We start from the raw sequence: 21,743 nt of genomic DNA, 5'->3' as shown, positions 1-21,743 counted from the left end.
AACACATAACTTCATTGATGAGAAGTTTGTGTCACGCAGAGGGCTACATACACAAGAGCATAGGGGATTTAAGGTGATGGTTGCCGATGGCTTCAAGATCGACTGTACCAAGAAAATCTCCAACTTGCAACTTCGTTTGGGAGATTATGACACGGTGGGAGATTTCTTTGTGGTCAACATTGGTGATCAGGATATGGTGCTTGGGATGAATTGGATGAAGTCTCTGGAAGAGTTTACATTTAACCTCCAGAAAATGGAAATGAGGTTTGAGGCAAATGGTAAGAAGATAGTGCTTAGAGGTTTGTCAGATGGGAGACTTCGAGTGGTGTCACTCAAGCGGATGCAGAGTTTCTTTAGACACGACTAGGTGCAGTGGACAGCAGAGTTCAGAGTAATGCCTGAGGAGACAGAGCAGCATAAATAGGAGTATCCACTTGATGTACAAAAAATAATAACCAAACACACTAAGGTGTTTGGTGAGATACCTCCAGGGAGACCCCTGGATAGGGGAATCGAGCATGTTATTGAGTTAGAGGAAGGGGCTAAGCCAGTTATCATCACACCTTACTGCCATCCAAAGAGATATAAGGATGAAATATAAAAGGCAATTAAGGAGTTGATTGACATGGGGCACATACGGCCAAGCAAGAGTCCTTTCGCTTCTTCAGTAGTATTGGTGAAGAAGAAGGATGATACAATGAGGATGTGCATTGATTATAGGGAGCTAAACAAGAAGACAATCAAGAACCGATACCCTATTCCACGCATCGATGAGCTTATTGATGAATTTCACGGCGCCTGCTACTTCTCTAAGATTGATTTGAGATCCGGCTACCACCAGATACGGGCTAGAGAGGTGGATGTGGAGAAGACAGCTTTTAGATGCCACTACGGACATTTTGAGTTCTTAGTCATGCCCTTTGGGTTGACTAATGCCCCCGCCACTTTTCAGTCCTGTATGAATAGAGTGTTTAGAGATCAGTTGAGGAAGTTTGTGTTGATATTTTTTGATGATATACTGATATACAGTCGTACTTGGGAGGAACATTTGAAGCATATTGATAGAGTGCTCAATATTCTAGAGAGGGAGTCATTATATGCCAAGATGAGTAAATGTGAGTGCGGGATGACAGAGTTGCTCTATCTAGGGCATATTATTAGTGCAGGAAGTGTTCGGGTTGATCCAGACAAGATCAGGGCCATTCTGGATTGGCCACCGTCGAGGAACACTTCACAACTCAAGGGATTTCTCGGGCTTTGTGGGTTCTACCGCAGATTTGTGAAAGGATTTTCACAGATAGCAACACCACTTACAGATTTGACATGAAAAGACAGTTTCAAGTGGTTAGAGAGGGCTCAAGATTGTTTTGATAGGTTCAAGGAGCTGATGAGTACATGTCCTGTTTTAGCCATTCCAGATTTCACTAGGCCTTTTGAGCTGCAGTGTGATGCCTCAGGAGAGGGCATAGGAGCTGTCCTCATGCAAGACAAGCATCCCATCGCATATGAGAGCAGAAAATTACGAGGTGTTGAGAGAACCTACAACATCTATGACAAAGAAATGCTAGCAATCATGCATGCGCTAAGCTAAGTTCAGGCAGTACTTAGTAGGAAGCCGATTCACAGTAAAAATAGATCATAATAGTTTGAAACATTTCCTTGGACAGAAGGATCTTAATGACAGGCAACAGAAATGGGTGAGTAAATTACAGGCCTATGATTTTGACATAGTCTATGTCAAAGGGAAGAAAAATATTGTTGCAGATGCTTTATCCAGGAGGCCTCATTTACTTGCTGTTGGGATAGTCATGGATGATTGGAGAGAGATGATCTTGGCAGAATATGCTAAGGATAGTTGGGCATCTGGTGTTCTTGAGGGGGCTATTTAGGATAGCCGATACGCTATTGTAAATGATCTGATCATCTACAAGGAAAGGATTTATTTAGTACTCGGGTCTGCTATGAAGCAGAAGATTTTGAGGGCATTACATGATTCACCAATGGCAGGACATCCCAGATTCTTTAAGACATATCGGCAGGTGAGAGAGCGCTTCACTTGGAAAGGACTCAAATCAGAGGTACTTTAGTTTGTTAGGGAGTGCTCAATGTGTCAGCAAAACAAACAGGAACATTCGTTTTTGGGTGGTTTACTACAGCCCCTACCCATACCAGAGAAGAAGTGGGATAGCATTTCCATGGATTTTATCACAGGCCTCCTTAAGGCACAGGGTCGGGATTGTATTTTTGTTGTGGTAGACAGGTTGACGAAATTTGCACATTTCTTTGCAATTTCGACTACGTATTCAGCAGCACAAACAGTAGAACTATTTTTTCGAGAGGTATTCAGACTACATGGGATACCACGGAGCATAGTCAGTGACAGAGAGAACAGATTTATGAGCCACTTTTGGCAGGAGTTGTTCAGGTTATGTGGAACAGAGCTCACTCTGAGTACCAGTTACCACCCCCAAACTGATGGGCAGTTGAGGGATATCTCTGAAACTACATTGCAGGGCAGCAGAGGGCTTGGGTGAGGTGGCTACATCTAGGGGAGTACTGCTATAATATCTCTTTCCATATGTCTATTCAAATGTCCCCTTTCATGGCATTGTACAGGTATGACGCTCCTAATTTCTTGGATTTGTTATTTGGGGACAGTAGGGTGCCTAAGGCCAAGGATACTTTGCAGGAGTGTCAGGACATTATGCAATCCTTGAAGGAAAATTCGCAAAAGGCACAAAATCAGTAGAAGCAATATGTTGATCAGCACAGGGTTGAGAGGTCATTTGAGGTGGGAGACATGGTGTACCTCATGTTACAGCCGTATAGATAGTCCTCTCTTAAGAGGAGTGGAGCAGAGAAATTGAAACCACGCTACTGTGGACCATTCAAAGTGATCAGGAGAGTGGGCGAGGTAGCTTATGAGTTGGAGTTGCCTGTAGATAGTAAAGTGCATAACGCGTTCCATGTGTCACGCCTTAAGAAGGCATTGGGGCACAATGTGGTGCCTTCAATAGTATTTCCACCTCTCGATGATGAGGGGAAGCCTATCTTGGTTCCTGAAGCTATACTTGACACTAGGGAGAGGGTGCTTCGCAGGAGGACTATCAGGGAGTATCTAGTGAAGTGGAGGAACCTACCTATTGAGGATGCTACTTGGGAAAATGAGCAGATATTGTAGCATCCAAAGCTGAAATTGCTTGAGGACAAGCAATTTTGGGAAGGGCGGATTGTAATGTCCCCCTTCTAGCATTCATAGCATGATGTGTCGTTAGCCTATTTCCCCATGGTCCCAAAGGCTAACCAGGACATCAAAGGGACTTAGAGGCCAATTGACCTAGACAGTTTCAGTTGCAGGTGTCTCTGAGGGGTTTTGAGGTAGTTTTGGGCATACTTACTATTTATAGTAAGTCATTCTGGATATGATTGGACATCCTATGGCAGCAACATGTCGATGGTAAATGTTTAAAATCGACAAAAAGATTCATTTATGATTTTATTTGCATTAATAAAGTCACTTTATAAAGTTAAATTCAAATATTTAACTTTGTTAATGCTTAGACTATAGTTGGTGGGAAATATTTAAATAAAAGAGTCCCCTTTATTTTATAATACATTGGAGACATAAGTTACATAAGGGAGTTATGTTTTATCCCACATTGACAAGACGAAGGCATGGGTTTTGTGAGAACAAAATAAAAGAGGTGGAAGAGCTTCCCTTGGGGTATGCTTTGGTTGATTGAAGAAATCACTTGTTTAGTTTGGAGAGAATCTTCTTGGGGCTTTGAGGACGAAATCCCTCTCAGCTATCAATCTCCACGCTGTTGCAATATACAGTCTGGGGGTTTATTTGGTGCCTGCAAATCAGAAACTAATTTGCAAAGTGAATGGTGAACAGTGACAGCGCTACAGTGTCGAGCTACAGTGACAGCGCAACAGTGCCGAGCTACAGTGACACAGCTACAGTAATTGCTATCTTGCTGGAAATCAGATTGTTTGGTTCAGCAGCAGGGTACAGTGTAGTTTCTGGGCCAGTTTGGGGAGCAGTTCAGGTGTATCTTCATCAGCATTCGTCAACAATGTTTTGCATTAGTTTCCAGGTTCCAATTTAATGTGTTCAGTCTTAGGAATAGCAATAAGAGTCTGTTTTTACTGATCAAAAAAATAGTACAGACTGTAACCATCCAGCATATGTGTTAAAATCAGTCATTGTTATTCATTGAAATCATATATATATATATTTGGAATGTCATAGTAAATGTGAAGTGCATTAATGAGGTCTTGACATTTCAATAGTTTCATTGTTCATGTATTGGAGATGTAATATCTGAATGTTATAATTGGCAACCCTCCTAAAATACATCATTGTTTGGTACTGTTCTTACATCACTACATTTTGGCACTATCATTACATTAGTTTACTGTGGGTTTGTTGCACAACAAATTCTTGAGTACGGTATTAAATTTTAACAGTACAAATCAGTTGCTTGCCAAGTGTATGACGGAATTCCCATAGTACGTATTCAGTTTCATTCTACAGCACTACAGGTCAGATTGCATGCCAAGTGTTTGATAAAATTCCGTACTTCATCATTGGTAGTTGTTAGTAGTTTTTAGTAGGGATCTTTACAACTAGCAAATCAATTGTAAGGGGTGATCAGGTTGTGGGATGTAACCTTTGAGCATCTTGATTGGATGCTTCTATTGCACAATGCTGGACAAGGGGCACATGGATGCAAGACTTGTGTTATGAAGCCAGTGCAAATTACATTAGGGCTGTTTGTTCCTATTCAGCTAAGTGCATTACAGATCTAGTTGGCTACAAAAAAGTAAAGAGGGGTTGGTGTATGTGACAAGGGGTGATGAGACCTTGGGATGTAACCCCTAAACATCTTAACTTGGATGCTTGTAATGCACAACTTTTCTTAGTCTCAATTAATGACAATGGGCACAAGGATTCTATATGGAGCTTGTTTAGTGGAGCTAGTGGGAGTGGCTTTGGGGTTGCTTCTTGTTCGATTGAGCCAATTAATAACATCGACGGTCTTGATGAGGTGCAAAATGATGACTAGTGTTTTGTATTGATTCCCCACGTGTAGTTGCATTGATTTAAGTAGTTTCAACTCATGTTTTAACATTTTTGACTAGACAATTATTGTTGAAAAGCCAATTACCAGAGTCATGTTCTTAGCAGTGTTACCAAACTTGGACTCACTTCAGGCTTGGCAACCTCATTTTTGACACAGGCTCTAGCTTAGTGCAGACTCAACATATTGAAAATTTCCTAAGTATTGAAATCATCAGCATTTATCTACAGAAAATCATTTTGCTGACTCTGAAAATGTGCTTCTAAGCCATGCATCTATCTTAATGCCACTTGAGTGTTAGAAATGGTTATAGGCACCTATGTTTTTGTCCAGCCAATATTTATTGCATGAAATAGTTTTGTTATCCTATGATCTACTGGAGCATAGACTCATCTTCATGTGGAAATTATTTTGCTGCAATTGTTGGGATAAGTGTTCCATGCAAGTGGCTGAATGAGACTTAGCCCTTGTGAGGACTTGAAATATCAACAATGGAATATCAAGAAGGCAGATGGTTTATATGGGAACTGGAACTATGATGAAGGGTGCTCCCTTTCACACCACAGACACACAACTCAGACAATTGACTAGACAATTATCATTAAAAAATCAAAAGCCAGAGTTGTGTTTTCAGCAGTGTTACCAAACTCAGACTTACTTCAGGCTTGGCAACCTCATTCTTGACCCATGCTCTGGCTTGGTGCAGACTCAGCATATTGAAAATTTCCCAAGTATTGAAAACATCAGCGTTCATCTTCAGAAAATCATTTTGCTGACTCTGAAAACATGCTTCTAAGCCATGCATCTATCTTAATGCCAGCTGAGTGTTAGAAATGGTTATAGGCACCTATGTTTTTGTCCAGTCAATTATTATTGCATGAAATATTTTTGTTGTCCTGTGATCTATTGGAGCATAGACCCATCTTAGTGTGGAAATCGTTTTGTTGCTGTTGTTGGGATAATTGTTCCATGCAAGTGGCTGAATGAGGCTTAGCCCTTGTCAAGACATGAAATGTCAACAATGGAATATGAAGAAGGCACATTGATTATCCAGGAACTAGAACTATGGTAAAGGGTGCTCCCCTTAATACCACAGACACACGACAAAACATATAGAAACAATAGCAATTTGCGAGAACAAAATATTGGCTTCTCATTATCTCCACAAGTGTGGAATTACAGAATTCAGAAATATAATATGTAATCCCACATGAGTGCCTTTCTTACAATATTCAGCTAGACAAAGCTGCGAAGTAGTACCCAGAACTGCCCTAGACAACCTATTTGTCTTCCTTATATAGGAATGTTTCTGCTGCTCGGGAAGGTTCTAGACACTTAGCCCTAACTCTTGGGGCCGGCCAACTTCTAATATATTGTTTTATTACATAGAATCAACTCAAGACAATTTACAAATTACATTTTCGGATGGCCCAACTTTTGTAGATCTTACAAAATGTTGACCCGATTGGCTATTATCACCCATTTTCAGAAACAACAGCTTTTGTTCTATAACGGTTGATTGCACAAGTGTCCATTAGTCGAGGTTTGACCTCGTTTCGGAGCAATTCAGGCCTTCATCACTGAGCCTGAAGTTTTGATACCAAAAATCCATTCTGAAAATCTGCAATAACTTCACTTATACATATGATATGGAAATGAAACTTGTCTGGCAGGCTGATATATCTAAGATGAACCTTCACCTATGAAATTAGCACATTCGGAGTTCCCATAACCAACTTACTAAAATAGCAAGCTTCCACAAACAACAACTCTGTACTTAAATAACCCTTGAAAACACAAATAGAAATAGAAATGTTTTTTGGGTGATGCAAGATTCCCCTTATACCCAGGATGCTCCTACATCAAACTGGCACAATAAGATGGAAATAACTAGAGCCTTTTTTTACAATGAACTGCAGAAGAATTGAACTATAAGTTTTTTCCAGAATTTAAGCTCAATCTAATAAGTTTTCAAACTACTTTTCATAGCACAAATTCCAAGATTGACTATAAGTGTATTATGCACCTAATGCAGAAGTTAATAATAATCTACGCAGTGAGATCTGCTTAGCATGGCATGTTCTCCAAGGATGTACAAAAGGTAGAGAACAGGGACAAAATCTTGTGCTGTTTCAAAGATTGAATGACCTACACAAGTTATATGTTCCTGCAGAATTTTGGACTAAATGAAAGAATTTAATTCCTGTCAGGCTTTTAACCAGAATCAGAATGCATATGAGAACCAATTGTTCTGGATGTAATACTAAGTGATGTGTTAGTGAGAAAGGAAATGACTGTTTTAATTTTTTTGGTAGTTTGTACATTTTCTATTAACTTCAATCTTGGCTGCAGGATGCGCTTCCTGCAGGCCCGAACTGGATGGGAATCCATCCAGATGCGGGCTGGGTGTGCACAGGATGAATGCTACAGCCCGTGAATGTGCCAGGATGCACAGCCTGCACATCTGGGCGCATCTGCGGGCTGTTGTGCTCATCCTGTGCGCATCCATTCTGCATCTCATCAAATCAGCAGGTGGGTTCACTTAAAGTGACCAACAAAAATGTTTAGAGGTGTTTTTGTCCCCCTAAAATCCCTAACATGATCCCTTATGAGGCCATTCAACCTATAAACATATCATTCAATTGGCATTTCGATTTAATATTTATCTTTGGCATTTGACATTGGTCATCGACAAAGTATCATGCAATCAAATAATTTAGTTTTACAATTCTGTCCATTTCTTTATATTGATTTTTATATATCTATATATATACTCATGCACCCAAACCCATCCAAACCCATCAATTTCCCTGCATCCATCTGCTAGGTTCTTGCACCCACATCCATAGCTGAATCTGAATCAGTATGCAAACCTTCATTTAATAAAATACCATGGGACAAAAGTAGTTTTTAAAGGACGATACATTGTTACTTTTATGAAGGTAGGGAAGTTAAATGCAAACTGCATATGCACGAGTGAAGAGGTTACTAATAATGACTAGCTTTTGGTAGCCAGAGAGACAGTTCTATGATTTAGTTAGAAGGTTACTAAACTAAATTTAGCTTATTGTGTTGGAAAGATAATTTCAAACAATTTCAGTTTTGATGACAAAGTACTCATCTGTTGGCAAAAATTAGAGATGTTATTAGTGGAAGGTAACATCCTATGTTTCCATTTTTGAGCCAGTAAGCAGTAGCCTTGGTAGAGTAATGACAACAAAACAGTATCTATTATAGCTTGCAACTACATGCACGTTGCAAATAGGTACAATTTTTTTACTTGTTTGATCAAAGGGATCATAGAAACACCTTTTACCATTTAATGGTGAGAGAAATGGTACTTCCCCTTCCCTTGGTAGTAGTTGTTAGTGGCAGTGAGGGAATGGAGTCCTCTGCCCCATATCTGTCCGATTTTCCATGTTTCTGATGCATTTTGTAATTTGAGATCCTCCTGCAAGGAAGTGTTTAGCTAGGCATTATACTGTTGTTTGGTTATAAGTAAAATAGGATCAAATGTTTAGCTATATCATATGGAGCCTTAAAGACTGAAGCAATGCAGTCATCTCTCTTGGTTGTGTACCAAAATGTGGGGTCTAGCCTCCCCATCCCCCAAGAAGGACAATTTATCTGACTTCACCCCAGTCTAAGGAAAACAAAACAGAGCCATCATCTGCTTGTGTCATTAATGAAGTGGCCATGGCTCAATCCAATTTATGTCGAATTGTATCTCATTGCTCATTTTAAGAACTGCATGAAGTTGTAAAAATATTATTTTGTCATGGAGAAGAGTCAATTGACTGGCTATTGTTGGCCTTCCAGGTGCAACCAATGGATCTATGGATGCTGGGAATTTACTGAAGCCCATGCTTGGACGTGGAGAACTGCGCTGCATTGGAGCAACCACTCTTGATGAGTACCGCAAATACATAGAAAAAGATCCAGCTTTAGAACGGCGTTTCCAGCAAGTCTATGTTGATCAACCATCTGTGGAGGATACAATCTCTATACTCCGTGGTCTGCGTGAAAGATATGAACTACATCATGGTGTCCGAATATCTGACAGTGCCCTTGTGGAGGCAGCATTACTTTCTGACCGTTACATCAGTGGCCGTTTCCTGCCAGATAAAGGCATTCTTCCTTTATTATAGATTCTAGAATTTCCAGTTTTTTGCTCGAGTAAAGAGTTTATATTATGCCATCTGACAATGTGGAAAGCTTATTTTCGTTACATCTTAATGCAGCGATTGATCTAGTTGATGAGGCAGCTGCAAAGCTGAAGATGGAAATCACATCAAAGCCCACGGCTTTAGACGAAATTGACCGCTCTGTGTTGAAGCTCGAGATGGAGCGACTCTCTCTTACTAACGATACAGATAAAGCCTCAAAAGATAGGTTAACCCGTCTTGAAACAGAGCTGAGTCATCTGAAGCAAAAACAAGAAGAGCTACAACAACAATGGGAACATGAAAAGGCTGTTATGACACACATTCAATCCATTAAGGAGGAGGTATGCCGTAAGCTTGGACTTGCATTTTCGCAGTTTGATTATGTCATAGTTCAGTATAAAGAAAAATAATTGTTAATGTCCACAAAAATCCAAAGTTGGTCAGTGGGACCCAACAATATGTTTAGCTACAATTTTTTTAATAACAGCGATAGGACCCTAGGTTATGTATACAACTAATTCTATGAACTAAAGCAAAGAAATAGAGGAAGTGAGGGCTTAACCAAAAGCAGTTAAAATCCAAATTATTAGAGCTGAATACAAGTAGAGATGACCATACGAAGTAAAGGCATCCGAGTGAAGCAGATAGCTGATGAAGTTGAAAGAAACAGCAGGTCATGAGTGGGAGCCAGCATTACAAAACATCTAGATAAAAGCTTGGGCCCAAGAGCAAACATAATTATTAAAGCAAAATGTTCTCTGTAAAGCCGAAGAATATCCAGAGGATATTATCGCCAAGTGAGCTCAAATTGCAGAATCCTTTGAGGAAACAGCTAGTCACTGTGGAACCTCTGCCAACATATTAGCTGATAATAATAAGAGCTGTCCAATTGGCATTCTTTGCTAATATGTGTGGAATTGGATTTACAGTATGTGGGGTGTAAGTAACATGTGTAAAAGCTGAAGGCTGATTTAACTAATTTGTCAATTTCTGCTTAAAATCCTGAAAGGTCGGGCATGTTAACTTTAAACACGAGGTACATTATCCAAAATGGTTTTAGACCATGGCATCATCTTTCAAAGACCACAAATACGAAATAGGCTGTGTGGAGCTTTCATAGTCTCAAATGACACGTTAGAATATTTGACATGTGCATAGTTAATTGTAATATGCAAAAACAAGAAAACAAATCCTAAATGGAAACAGACACACATAAACAAGAAGTTAAGAATATCCACATAAATATGCTGTAAAATTAATCATTATTTGTAATGAATAGTCTATAGATATGCTGCATATGCATAGAAGAGGTTTCATTCTAGGCAATACATACCAAGAGACTATAAACTCATTGAGTCATTCTGTTTATGACGAGGTTCATAATAGAAAGTCATGACCTAATAATTTAAATTTACATTCAAGCAAATGAAGCACTTTAAGCTATGTCTAGGAGTGCCTCCATGAAGACAAGTTTATTAGTGAGCAAAGAAAGAAATCTTGTAATGTCCTCGATCCAAAATAATTATGTAAATCTGAATATAAACTGATATTAGACCCTTTTAAAATATTAATATTTGGGACAAGTAATATCAGGTTTTAGTGTTTGATTTAGATTTTATCAAACTTGATTAATCACTGTTTACATCACATTATTTAAAGTGTTTAACTCTGAATTTTTTTTTGGTTCTGTTGAAGAGTTTGATAAACAACACTTGACAATTACAAGAAAGATCTAACATTAATCAGATCTGATTTAAATACTTTCAAAAGACAGTACATATCTTGCCAAACATCATTTGAGACTTCAAATACTGCAAAAGGAATATCATATTTCATAATTTAATAGTTTCAGTTATTACAATGAATAAATACCTAACGTAGTAAGTTCAATCTTCTTATGTCTGATTTTTCTTCTTCTAGTGTCTGAAACAATACTCCAGATGAATGCTGTTAAGTCAAAAATATTCATTCTCCGGTGTAATTTTTTACTAGGTTGTCTTTTATCCTTTCTAGGGTTATTTTATGCTGTAGCATCATAGTAGTTTCTAAGCTGGGTATTTGTCATAATGTCAGCACCAATTCTTGAGTTATCCTGAACATAGTTGTAAAAGTTATTAACTAGTCTTGCTGGCTTTTCCTTGTAGAAGAATTAGGGTCATGTTAACCTAGGAGTTGATCCTGATGGTGATCTATTTTTATTGTCCAAGTGATGAGAATTGACATTTCTCTTGTTAGTTTGGTTGAGTCTAATTGTATTGATTGTGTTCTTCATGTTTTGTAGTGGTTGGAGAAGTATTTGGGTTGTCCTCTTATTTTGTCCCTCAAAGGCCCTTAACTCAATTCTTAGATGTTCACCCATTTTATTGCATTGAGCAGGGTTCTTACTTGCTTTGAGTTTCCTTCTTTCCCTTCCATTGTGCTTTGAGCTCTTTTGCTTAATTGCATAAGCTACAACTATAGATCCTTAGGCTGATAGTATCGTAGTTTGCAAACTATGTGAGTACTCTTCGAGTTGCTGATGTTGAGGAAGAACGATCATTGCAAATGTAATGGTACTACATATAACTTTTTTGTTTTCCAAAGGCAACAATCTCTTGCATTTATATTGAGAATGAGCCAAGGAGAGAAATGAGCCAAGGAGAGAAATGTCCCTTCATGGGACATGTCTATTCATTATCATGCGATTAATATAATGACAATTGTAATTAAGTATATATATGTGTATATGCATAGACATAATATCTCTTTAGTCATTATTATATTGATTTCTCTAATTTACATAATAATAATATATATATATATATATATATATATATATATATATATATATTGTGTGAGTTAAGTATATATACATCGTCTATATACTAAATATATTTACATATCTTCACTAGTTTTGGTATTCCTAATCTTAGTCAGCCCTCTTCACAGTTAATTCTAGTTGGCTTCCTTTGAAATTATTTTCTTTTAATCAAGCTCTAATTTCCATTAAGTTCATTGCCTAGGATTATCTATAAGGTTGGTCTGCTTTGAAGCTTGATAATTGTATCCTCACAATTTTATTTACTAAATTTGTGAGCTGTCTTACGACAAGAGCATGACATACAATGCATAATATTGTTTTTTGATAATGGTCTATATTTAATTTAGTAAATAAAATTATGGAGATAAGATAATGGTCTATATCAAATAGCCATTTTGTTGTAAAAATCATGGTTGTGTTTCCGCATTTGCTTGTGACAGTTTTTGCTATGGTTTTGTGATGGGGTTTTCTTTTTACATCTTTGTCTTTTCTCGTGCTTTTGGTGATATGTTTGTCTGCAATTGTCCACCACTTCAGATGGTTTTTGGACCATACCTTTGGCTTGATGACAAACTTTTGGGGCTTCTTTCTATGTCACGGGATTTGGTTTTGGTTTTTTGCTGTGCTTTTCGAGGGTTCAAAATACACGTATTTCTTTGCATGAAGAATCTTGCGCCAATAGCCCTTGTTGGTAGTTTTTGTATTATCTTAAAAAAAATCGCGATCTATTTTTGTGTCTTAAAATCCATGTCCTAACTTTTGTGGTTGGTTTTCCTTGGTTAGGGTCTTTCAATATTTTGCCTTAAATATTATTTGGATGGGTTAATTATTGTCCCTTAAGAAATTATTTTAGGTTTTTTAATATTCAAAAAGGTGTATGGAAAACTTTTTAAAGTAACCAATGACGCTGGCATGACACGCCCTTAGGCTCCATGCGAAAGATTTTTGACTTGGAGCTAGGGATCAGCGAGGCCACAAATGGGGGACCTCATGATCTTACACAACTGAGGCCCAAGCCCATTCACAAAAGCTCTGTTCCCGCTTTAGAGGTTGACCTGCCTCCTTCATGATAGTTGAGAATGGCACAACATCACGAGTGGTGGCGAATAGCCCTCTATCCCCCCATAAAGAAACATAAGGTTGAGTGCCTTCGGATGGAGGGGGATTTCGTATACGTGGATTGAGGCTTTGGGCTAGTGTTCTCAATTGGTCTCTCCACCTCCGTTCCAACAAATCAATCTTTATACTTTTGGGTCCTTATAGATAGTAGGGCCCTTCTATCCTAGTAGAAGTTTGAACGTGGGTGGGGACAACAACAAAACCGACACTAAGTGGTGAACCCCATTATTTTGGGTTTTTAATAATTTCTTCTCCATAAAATGTTCTAAGTAGTTTTTCATAAATTTTCCCTACAAAATTTTGGGACGGTTTATAGTTTTTATCCTTAAAAATTATTGTGTGCTTTGATCGATCTTAATCCTCAAAATGGTGTTTGGTTTTATACTTTTATCCTCAATAGTCATTTCTATAGGGTTTTTACCTTTTACTTTTCCAGGAAATGATGCTTTGTAAACTTCAGTTTCAAGGTTTTGTCAGTTTTTCTAAAAAAATCGTGGCTTCTTGCAGACTATTTTGAGTCATGTGTTGAGAAATTTAGCCTCATAGTGAATTGAAGAAAATATACATATACATATTACATATACATATATATTTCATATACCAAAAGCAAATTACTAAATCTTGCCAAGTATCGGATTTGTCTAGACAGAGTAGCAATCATGTTTTGACCCCTCGTTTATAATGGAACGACAGGTAATGTGTAAAGTTAATAGGTGTGACCACGTAGGGTCATGCCCCTATGTGGGTAAGCCCTTCTATACATATTTAATGCCATTCAAAGACTCTGGTAAATCATCAATAACACTGACAATGAAGAATCACAGTTTTCAGGTATACCAATTAAATCTGATATATATCTCCTCCACAGTCTGAAATATATATATATATATATATCAAAGTTCACTGTCCCTGCAAAGGAAGAACATAAAACTTATATCAGAATTATTATAGAATTATATATATAATTCTCAAGTGTAATTTGAATAATTCTCTAATCAGTCAGTAACTCTGCAAATATAATTTAGTTCAGTCTCCACCAAAATGATCTATATATAATTAACATGGAATCAGAGCCTAGTTGGTAGAGAGATTGCTAAATTGCTTAAAACAAATTAATAAAAAGATAAAAATAAAAGTGACAATATGGCAAGTAATGTTAGAGTCAAGGATAGGCTTGAAGGAGCAACAAATTTCTTCTCGTGGAAAAATTCAAATTACAACTATCCTTGAAGAATTGAAATTAGAATCATTCATTGAAAAAGACACTCCAATATCTGAAGACGAGGTAGAAAAATCCACTTGGAAAAGGTGAAATAACAAAGCTAGAAAAATCATTGTTGATTCAGTAAAAGATCATATACTTCTTTTTATATCAAATCTCAAGAAAGCATTTGAAGTATTTAAAACAATTAAGGATACATTTGAGATTAATAAGTCAAGTAGATTGCTCACATTAAAAAATCAACCTATGAATATAAAAATGAATAAAGGAGAGTCAATCTCATCCTACTTTGGAAGAATTCCCGAAATAAATATTCAACTATCTTCTATTGGAAATAAAGTTGAAGATCAAGAATTTTCCATAATAGCACTTAGAGGGCTACGTATATCTTGGGAAACATTTATCCAAGTTGTTAGCATACCTTTAATACCAGCTTTTGATCAACTTAAAAATGATTGCACCTCAGAAGAATCAAGACTAATTTCTAAAGGGATCATTTCAAATCAAGAGAGAGAAAATCAAGCCCTTTTCTCAATCTCTAATAACAAAGTGAAGAGGAAATTAAAAAATAATGGGAAGAAAAATGACCAAAGAAAAGGAAACAATAATCACAATAGGAAAGACTTCTCCAAAGTTCAATGTTACAAGTGTGAGAAATTTGGACCTACTTATAGGTTTTGTCAAGAAAGGGAAAAAATTCTAGCCACCATAGTCGAAGCTAAAAAGGAAGAAAATCTATTATTCTACTTGGCTTCTATCAAGTGAGATGAACTCCAATGAAAATGTGTGGATAATCTACAGGGGTGTATCTCGTCACATAACAGGATTCAAAGATAAGTTTGAAACCTTTGAAAACTATCTCACTAAAGGAGTCACTATTGGAGATAACTCCACCTATCCAATAAAAAGAATTGGGACTTGTTCTATACAACTAAGAGTTGGGATCACTCTAAAACTGAAAGATGTTCTCTTTGTACTTGGAATATAAAGGAATCTAGTATCCATATCAAGACTTGTAGATGAAGGGCATCATATTACCTTTAGTGAAGACAAAGTATTGTATTGGCCAAAAAATTCTAACTTTAAGAATGCCATCACCATAGGGTCTAGAGATGGAACTCTATTCAAAAACAAGCCCTAAATCATGAAGTATAAAACTCTAATGAAATATGACATAGAAGGCTTGGACATCTTAGATTCAATACACTACCAAATATAGAAAAAATCACCACTGGAACACCTAATTTAAAATCAAATCATATAGACATTTGTAAAGGATGTGCCCTAGGAAAGGATGTAAAAAGATCTATTCTCTCAAGTGAACACAAATCTAAATTAGTTTCGGAACTAGTTTACATTGATTTGTGTGGGCCTATGCCAACACCCTTTCTAGGAGAATACTCATACTAAATCTTTACTGATGACTTCTTTAGGAAAAATTGGATTTATTTCCTAAAAGTCAAAGAATCAAATGAAGTTCTATTGAAATTTAAACAGTTCAAAGCAATTGTGAAAAATCAAACATCAAAGAGAATGAAAACTAATATTAGACAATGGGGGTGCATACGGTAAGAATTTGGTATAGCTCTGATACCATGTAAGAATTTGCCCAAGGCAATAATTCAACACCAAAATCAAGAAGCTCAATAGATAGCACAAGAGAGACTAATGATGATCAAATGAGAATGGATATCAGATGATTGGATAATTAGATAATTGGATGAATACATCATAGAAGTGCCTTGTATATAAAGACAACTAGAATGATTAGGAGTCAACAAAGAGATAAACATCACAACTAAGCACATGTCCACCAAGAGTGGATTATCCTCCATTGAGCACAGGAGTTTGTGCAATGATGAGAGGATAAGTTTACATAGGTGTATTTCATAAAGAGATGTTGTAGACACCATGTGCTCAAATAAGTTGCTAACTCGTATGTTGTCAACAAGACAACTCATATGACTGCATATTCCTAAGTGTCTACATGACAACTAATATAAAAATGCATTATCCTAAGTAAACTTAAATAAAGTATAATAATTATTAATTATTTACACTAACACCCCCCGTAAGTGCAACTTAGGGGAATGCACTTAAGCTCACAAAGCTAAATTCAAGATGCAATGTGGGTCTTGACTACTAGGCCATGTTAGGTACCCATGTACAAATGAAATGCTCTACATACAATGCTATGCAATGTAATGCAGTCTCTCTGAAAGCGGAGAAAGAGGGAAAATCTCATGGGAAAAACCTCCTCCAAAAAGAGAGATGAAGAAATACAAGATGCATGCAAGGATGAACTAATCAAGACCCCCCTAGTATGACATGCATCATGCATGTACAAGCATATATCCCCCATAAGATAAAATACATGATGGTATCCCCCCATATTGAATAATCTCTTGCAAGGATGTCACGAAATCAAAAAAGTATCTGATGCCTACAAATGACATTTCTACCTTTAGGAAGAAGATACACCAAGTATAGGTGCAAGTATACTTCCCATTGTGGATAGGAAGATGGATGAGGAATCCATATGTAGTATGCTATGGATGCTGCCTTTGAAGTCTACTCATATGTTGGCAAGTCCTTGATGAATGTAGATGCCACAAGCCAATTTGGTGGATGCCCAAAAGGTGGTGGCAAACAAGGTAACATGTCCATGTGTGAAAGTGAATCAAACTCCAAAGACAAGGAATCATCCTTATAGGAAGATATGGGAAGAGAAGCAATGTAGCCTCCCCTCAATGATGAATGCACACCCATGAAAGAAGCTCCTTGATGACTAAATAAACTGCACCATGAAAATTGAATGGTGTTCCTCCTTTTAGGAAGAAGTGGTGCCATAGGTGTAGTAGAGAATGCTCCCCAACTAGTAGGAGGAATCCTCAAAAGATATGATGTCTGAGGAAACTGGAATACAATCTCCAAACGCTGATAAATCTCCTTTGAAGTAAAAGAGTCCTCCTCTAACTGCTGAATAGAAGTGTCCACAATCATGTCAGTCTCAAAAGAAAGATGAAGTGGTTGAGGGTTAGAGTGTTCCCTCGCAACAAGTGAAGAAGACTTCTCCTCAACAAAGAGAAGATGGGAAAAGTAAATCATCTTCCTCAGGTAAAACCCAATCTAGCTTAGTTATGGGAAAAGCTTCGGTTTGTTTTGTGTAAAATGAGTCCACCACTTCTTTGTTTTCATAATCTTCAATATCAATAACATCTATTTGCAACTTGAACTCTTTAATTTTCTTTAGAATGAACCTAGACTACCATCTCTTCCTTACTTCACAATCATCTTCACAATCAGCCCATAAATCCTCTATCTGTGGCACATGAGTGAAGGAGGGGTGCAACTCAAATTGAGATTGCAAATCCTCTACTATCGAATTCAGGCTGGGTAGAGTGGGATATCGAGTTCATCATTTTCAACTCAGTGTCTAGACCAAGAGCATCTTGGATGCTCTTACATCAGCCTTGACCAAGTTTAATTGGAAAGGTAAGACCAAAACCTTTCTTGGCCTTATAGTTTTTGACCACCTCTGTCACTTGCTTGCAAACTTCTATAAGCACATAGCGATCTGAACAATATCTGGGTAACTTCATGGGCTTACCTTTATATCCGCCGACCCTTACATATGTGAATTTGGGGAACTAGGTAAAGAAGCTACCATTAATGGTAATGAGTAGAGCTACCTCCTCAGTTGACCTACTAGTTTCCTTACCTTGAAGTTTAAATACCAACCTGGCATGGAAAGTGTCTTGTACTCTCTTGAAGTCCTTCAGATTCTTTTATTTTGTAACGAAAAAAGGTATTCATAGATCGACATACTGTCAACCTAGACTTGATGCTACAAGCCCTCCCATTCCCTACAACATGTTAGAATGTAGAATAGCTAAGAAGACATTTAAAAACTAGAAATCCTAGAGAGCTGTGAAAGCTCCTCATGCAATGTGTCCACTATGATTTCGGCCCAATCATTGTATTTCCCTTCACTCAGAATGGTTTGGATAAAAAAGTACATCTAGTTCTCCTAGAAAAAGGCATGCTTGTTTCCTTTTATCCTATTCAAGCGGGTGATTATATCTTTAACCTCTGGGATCATGTGCTCATGCGTCAGGGGATGTGGAAGACGAGAACCACCCTTCTCCGGTTTGAGTAACCAGTTTCTAGGAATAACATTATTGAAATCACTAGCATTGGTGGTGAACTGAGAGTAGGACAGACTAATGGTTCAGTCTTAATACACTTCACGAGGTGGAATTCTCAAGGTACCCATTACCGTGACCCTGTTCACATATGCCAAGACTTCACCAGTGTGTGTCTTGACGCACCTTTCGGTAGCATCGTACTTATCCCTGCATTCTAAAACAAGCTTTGGACAAAGGATGGCTTCTGGAAAACCGTCAGCCTGCACTAGCCCATTCATGGAAACTATCTCTACAATTAACCTAGGCTTAGGCTTTGAGAACGTCGACACCACCTTTCCAATATCCTTATTTGCAAGGAAGGTGTCTCCTAGTTTAGGTAAGAAGCTAGTTAAGGTGGTATATTTCTTTTCTTTGGCCTGTTTGGGGCAAAGGGTAGAAATGGAAGAACTATAGGTTTTCAAATTTTCCCACAAAGAAAAGAAAAAACTAGAAGCTTACTTCACTTTTAAACGAGAATAAAACAATAGCTTATGAGAGGGAAAATGGAACTCACCAAAGGAAATGCACAAAAATCCTCTGCTGAAATGTACTAAGTTGCAAACTCCTCGTATCTCTAGAGAAAACCAGAACACTTAAACAATTATGGTAGAATGATCAAAAGGAGAAACTCTTAATTATTTAAACTTGGACATCATGTCGCGGACATATAGGGAAAGTACCGATTTGACAAGGTGCCTTAATCACTGAGTGCTTCTTAACTTCGCACATACCAAATCTTACCTTGCCATCATTGACATCATTAGCATTAATTGTGTCTTTCGAGCTTTTCGGGAAAGAATTATCAAATTTTGTACTATCAATTGTGTCGCCACGTGTTGCTAGTGGGACAACTTTCAAACTCATGAACTTCGAACTCTTGAACTATGGATTATGGTTCAAGGTTTGAGTTCAACAATCTTATAAATATTGGGATATGATGGTCATATACCAACTCAACATAATAGAAAGAATCAAACTTTGAACTTGAACCACAAATGGTTCAAAGTTCAACTTCAAAGAAGAGCATCAAAATCCGACAGACATCATAGGCCCTGCCGGGATTTCATAAACATGTAGACCGAACTATTGAACTATAAACCTTTGAACCAATTGGTTCAAGAGTTCAAGTTCAAGGTTCGGGTTCGAGATGTGGATCGACGCAAGGCTAAAACATAACCAAGATATCCTGATGTGAGTGAAGTGTCTTTGAATCTTTGAGCCTTGAACCTTATGGTTCAAGTTCAAGGTTCAAAGGGTGAGAAGGACTTTATGAAAAACAAGCAAGTGCATAAAAAGGCTAATTCCAAAACATGGGTAATAGGAACGTGGATGGCATGCAAATCCTTAATCACTAGGCCAATAAATGAATGATACAATGATTAGAACTTTAAATGAGAAGTTGGTCTAAGATCAGATTGTTAAAGTGGCATTCGAAGGACAAGTTATGAAAGAAAAAAGATAACTCTACAAGAGAAGTCAATTTTCTTTCATCAACTTGACAAGTTCACTTTGAAAGATCCAAGTGTATGAAGGCTTCACCAAATCAAGCAAATCGAGGCCAAAGCACCAAAAGATACATTGAGTTTGCAAGTACAAGGAAGCTCAAGTTAATGACAATGAGTAAATTTCCAAGAGTGAAGATGGAGAAAATTTGAGAAGATGAAGGACTTTGAGAATATGCTATCACAATTGAAGGCTTGATAATGTTGAGTATCAAGAGATATTTTACCATTCCCAAAGAATCAATCAAGTTTGTGAGATAAATATGTCTTCAACTAATTGAAAGACTCAAGTTACACGTGTTTAAACTTTAAACACATTCAATCATATTATGTTAAGTGTACAATTTTTTGACTGTCTCTCAAAAGAATTGTAATTTTCTTATTGGCCCATAGGGTGGTGTCTTCATGTAATTGGACAATAGTGTGACAACCCTAATTAGGCTTCGTAATGAGTAAATCTTGTCCTTTGATCTTGGTCCTTCATTGCAATTGAACAACTATAAAAGGCCAAGGCTTCCTTCATTTATAAAAGGGATAGAGATTTTAGATTACTTGTAAGGGCATGACAAAATGTATGAGGTAAAAGTTGTATCTCTATGGAACAAGCTTAAAACATGTCAAATAGTTAGAGGGTTAGCAAAATAAATCAAAACAAGTTCATATGATATAAACTTGAAACACAAACAAATAAACTTCCACCACAACTTCGGATGAGCTTGAACAAGGAACCTAAGTCCTTGTTGATATGCTCTTGAGAGGTATGAGGTTGTGCTCTTCCAACACAATATCACGCCCACTATGAGCTTGCTCGCAAATGGATGCGTTCTACAATGCAAACTAATGGAATGATGAAGAACTCGAGAGATAATATGAAGATGTAGTCGCAAGCTTTCACCATGAAGATGACAAGTATGTAAATGATACTACAATGCTATGCAAGAATAAACAAACTAAGATTGATTTCCATTATCCTAGCATGTAAATTCTAAATTCACAAATGAAACTAAGATTGTAAAAACATGAAAATGCTTATGGAATCTAAGAGTAATACTAGCATTAGTAATGCATAAAAATAATGGATGACTTGGAAGGGGTGAGGCCTCCTTTTTATATATTTTAGGATGAAGGAAGAGGGCTTGGATGAGGTGGCACCTAAGTGGTTCCCACATAGGAACCACATATTGGAACACAAGGGCAAAAAGGACATGTCATGCTAAAGTCAACACAAACCTTCAAGGTTTGAGAGGCTCGACGTTACCTAGGAAGAGGTGTGGGGGACAAATGTGTAAGAATATGGAGAATTTAAGGAAGTTGGGTGGCTTCCTTGGGATTGGTTTGCAACCTATTAGGCACAAAAAAGATTGGAATCATCTTTTTAGCCTAATTAACCTTAATTAGTGGGTAATTAGAGTGAGAGTGATAGGTGTAGACTAGGCTTTCAATTGGTTTTAGGATTAGGTTAAATTAATTATAGATTAGAATAATGTTAGGATTTATAGGCATTTTAAATAAATAGGAATTAATTTAAAGGGGATTTTATGGAGGAAGTATTACTAAATTAGATTTAACATACTATAGGGAAGTATTTAAATTAAATTTAAATAGCTGTGTATGAACCTTAATTTCATTAAATAGGTAGCAGAATATAACAATATAATTA

The 21,743-nt window shown here is 37.3% G+C and overlaps 1 protein-coding gene across 1 annotated transcript in view; it reads left to right on the top strand.

The window, feature by feature from the left end:
- The window catches only part of LOC149570611 (chaperone protein ClpB3, chloroplastic-like), a 111,529-nt gene that overhangs the window by 73,959 nt on the left and 15,827 nt on the right, over positions 1 to 21,743 (top strand). Inside the window, exons 7-8 of the mRNA XM_089823184.1 lie at positions 8,907 to 9,215; positions 9,329 to 9,594. Of these exons, the coding sequence (XP_089679310.1) occupies positions 8,907 to 9,215; positions 9,329 to 9,594 (575 nt within the window). The remainder of the gene's footprint in view (positions 1 to 8,906; positions 9,216 to 9,328; positions 9,595 to 21,743) is intronic.

The sequence above is a fragment of the Cupressus sempervirens genome, chromosome 3 (assembly GCF_028749045.1).
Source record: "Cupressus sempervirens isolate cs-2001-9-10 chromosome 3, ASM2874904v1, whole genome shotgun sequence".
In the NCBI taxonomy this organism is placed as follows: Eukaryota; Viridiplantae; Streptophyta; class Pinopsida; order Cupressales; family Cupressaceae; genus Cupressus; species Cupressus sempervirens.
The sequence above is the reverse complement of the archived record's forward strand: the minus strand, read 5'-3'. Positions and strand labels throughout refer to the sequence as shown.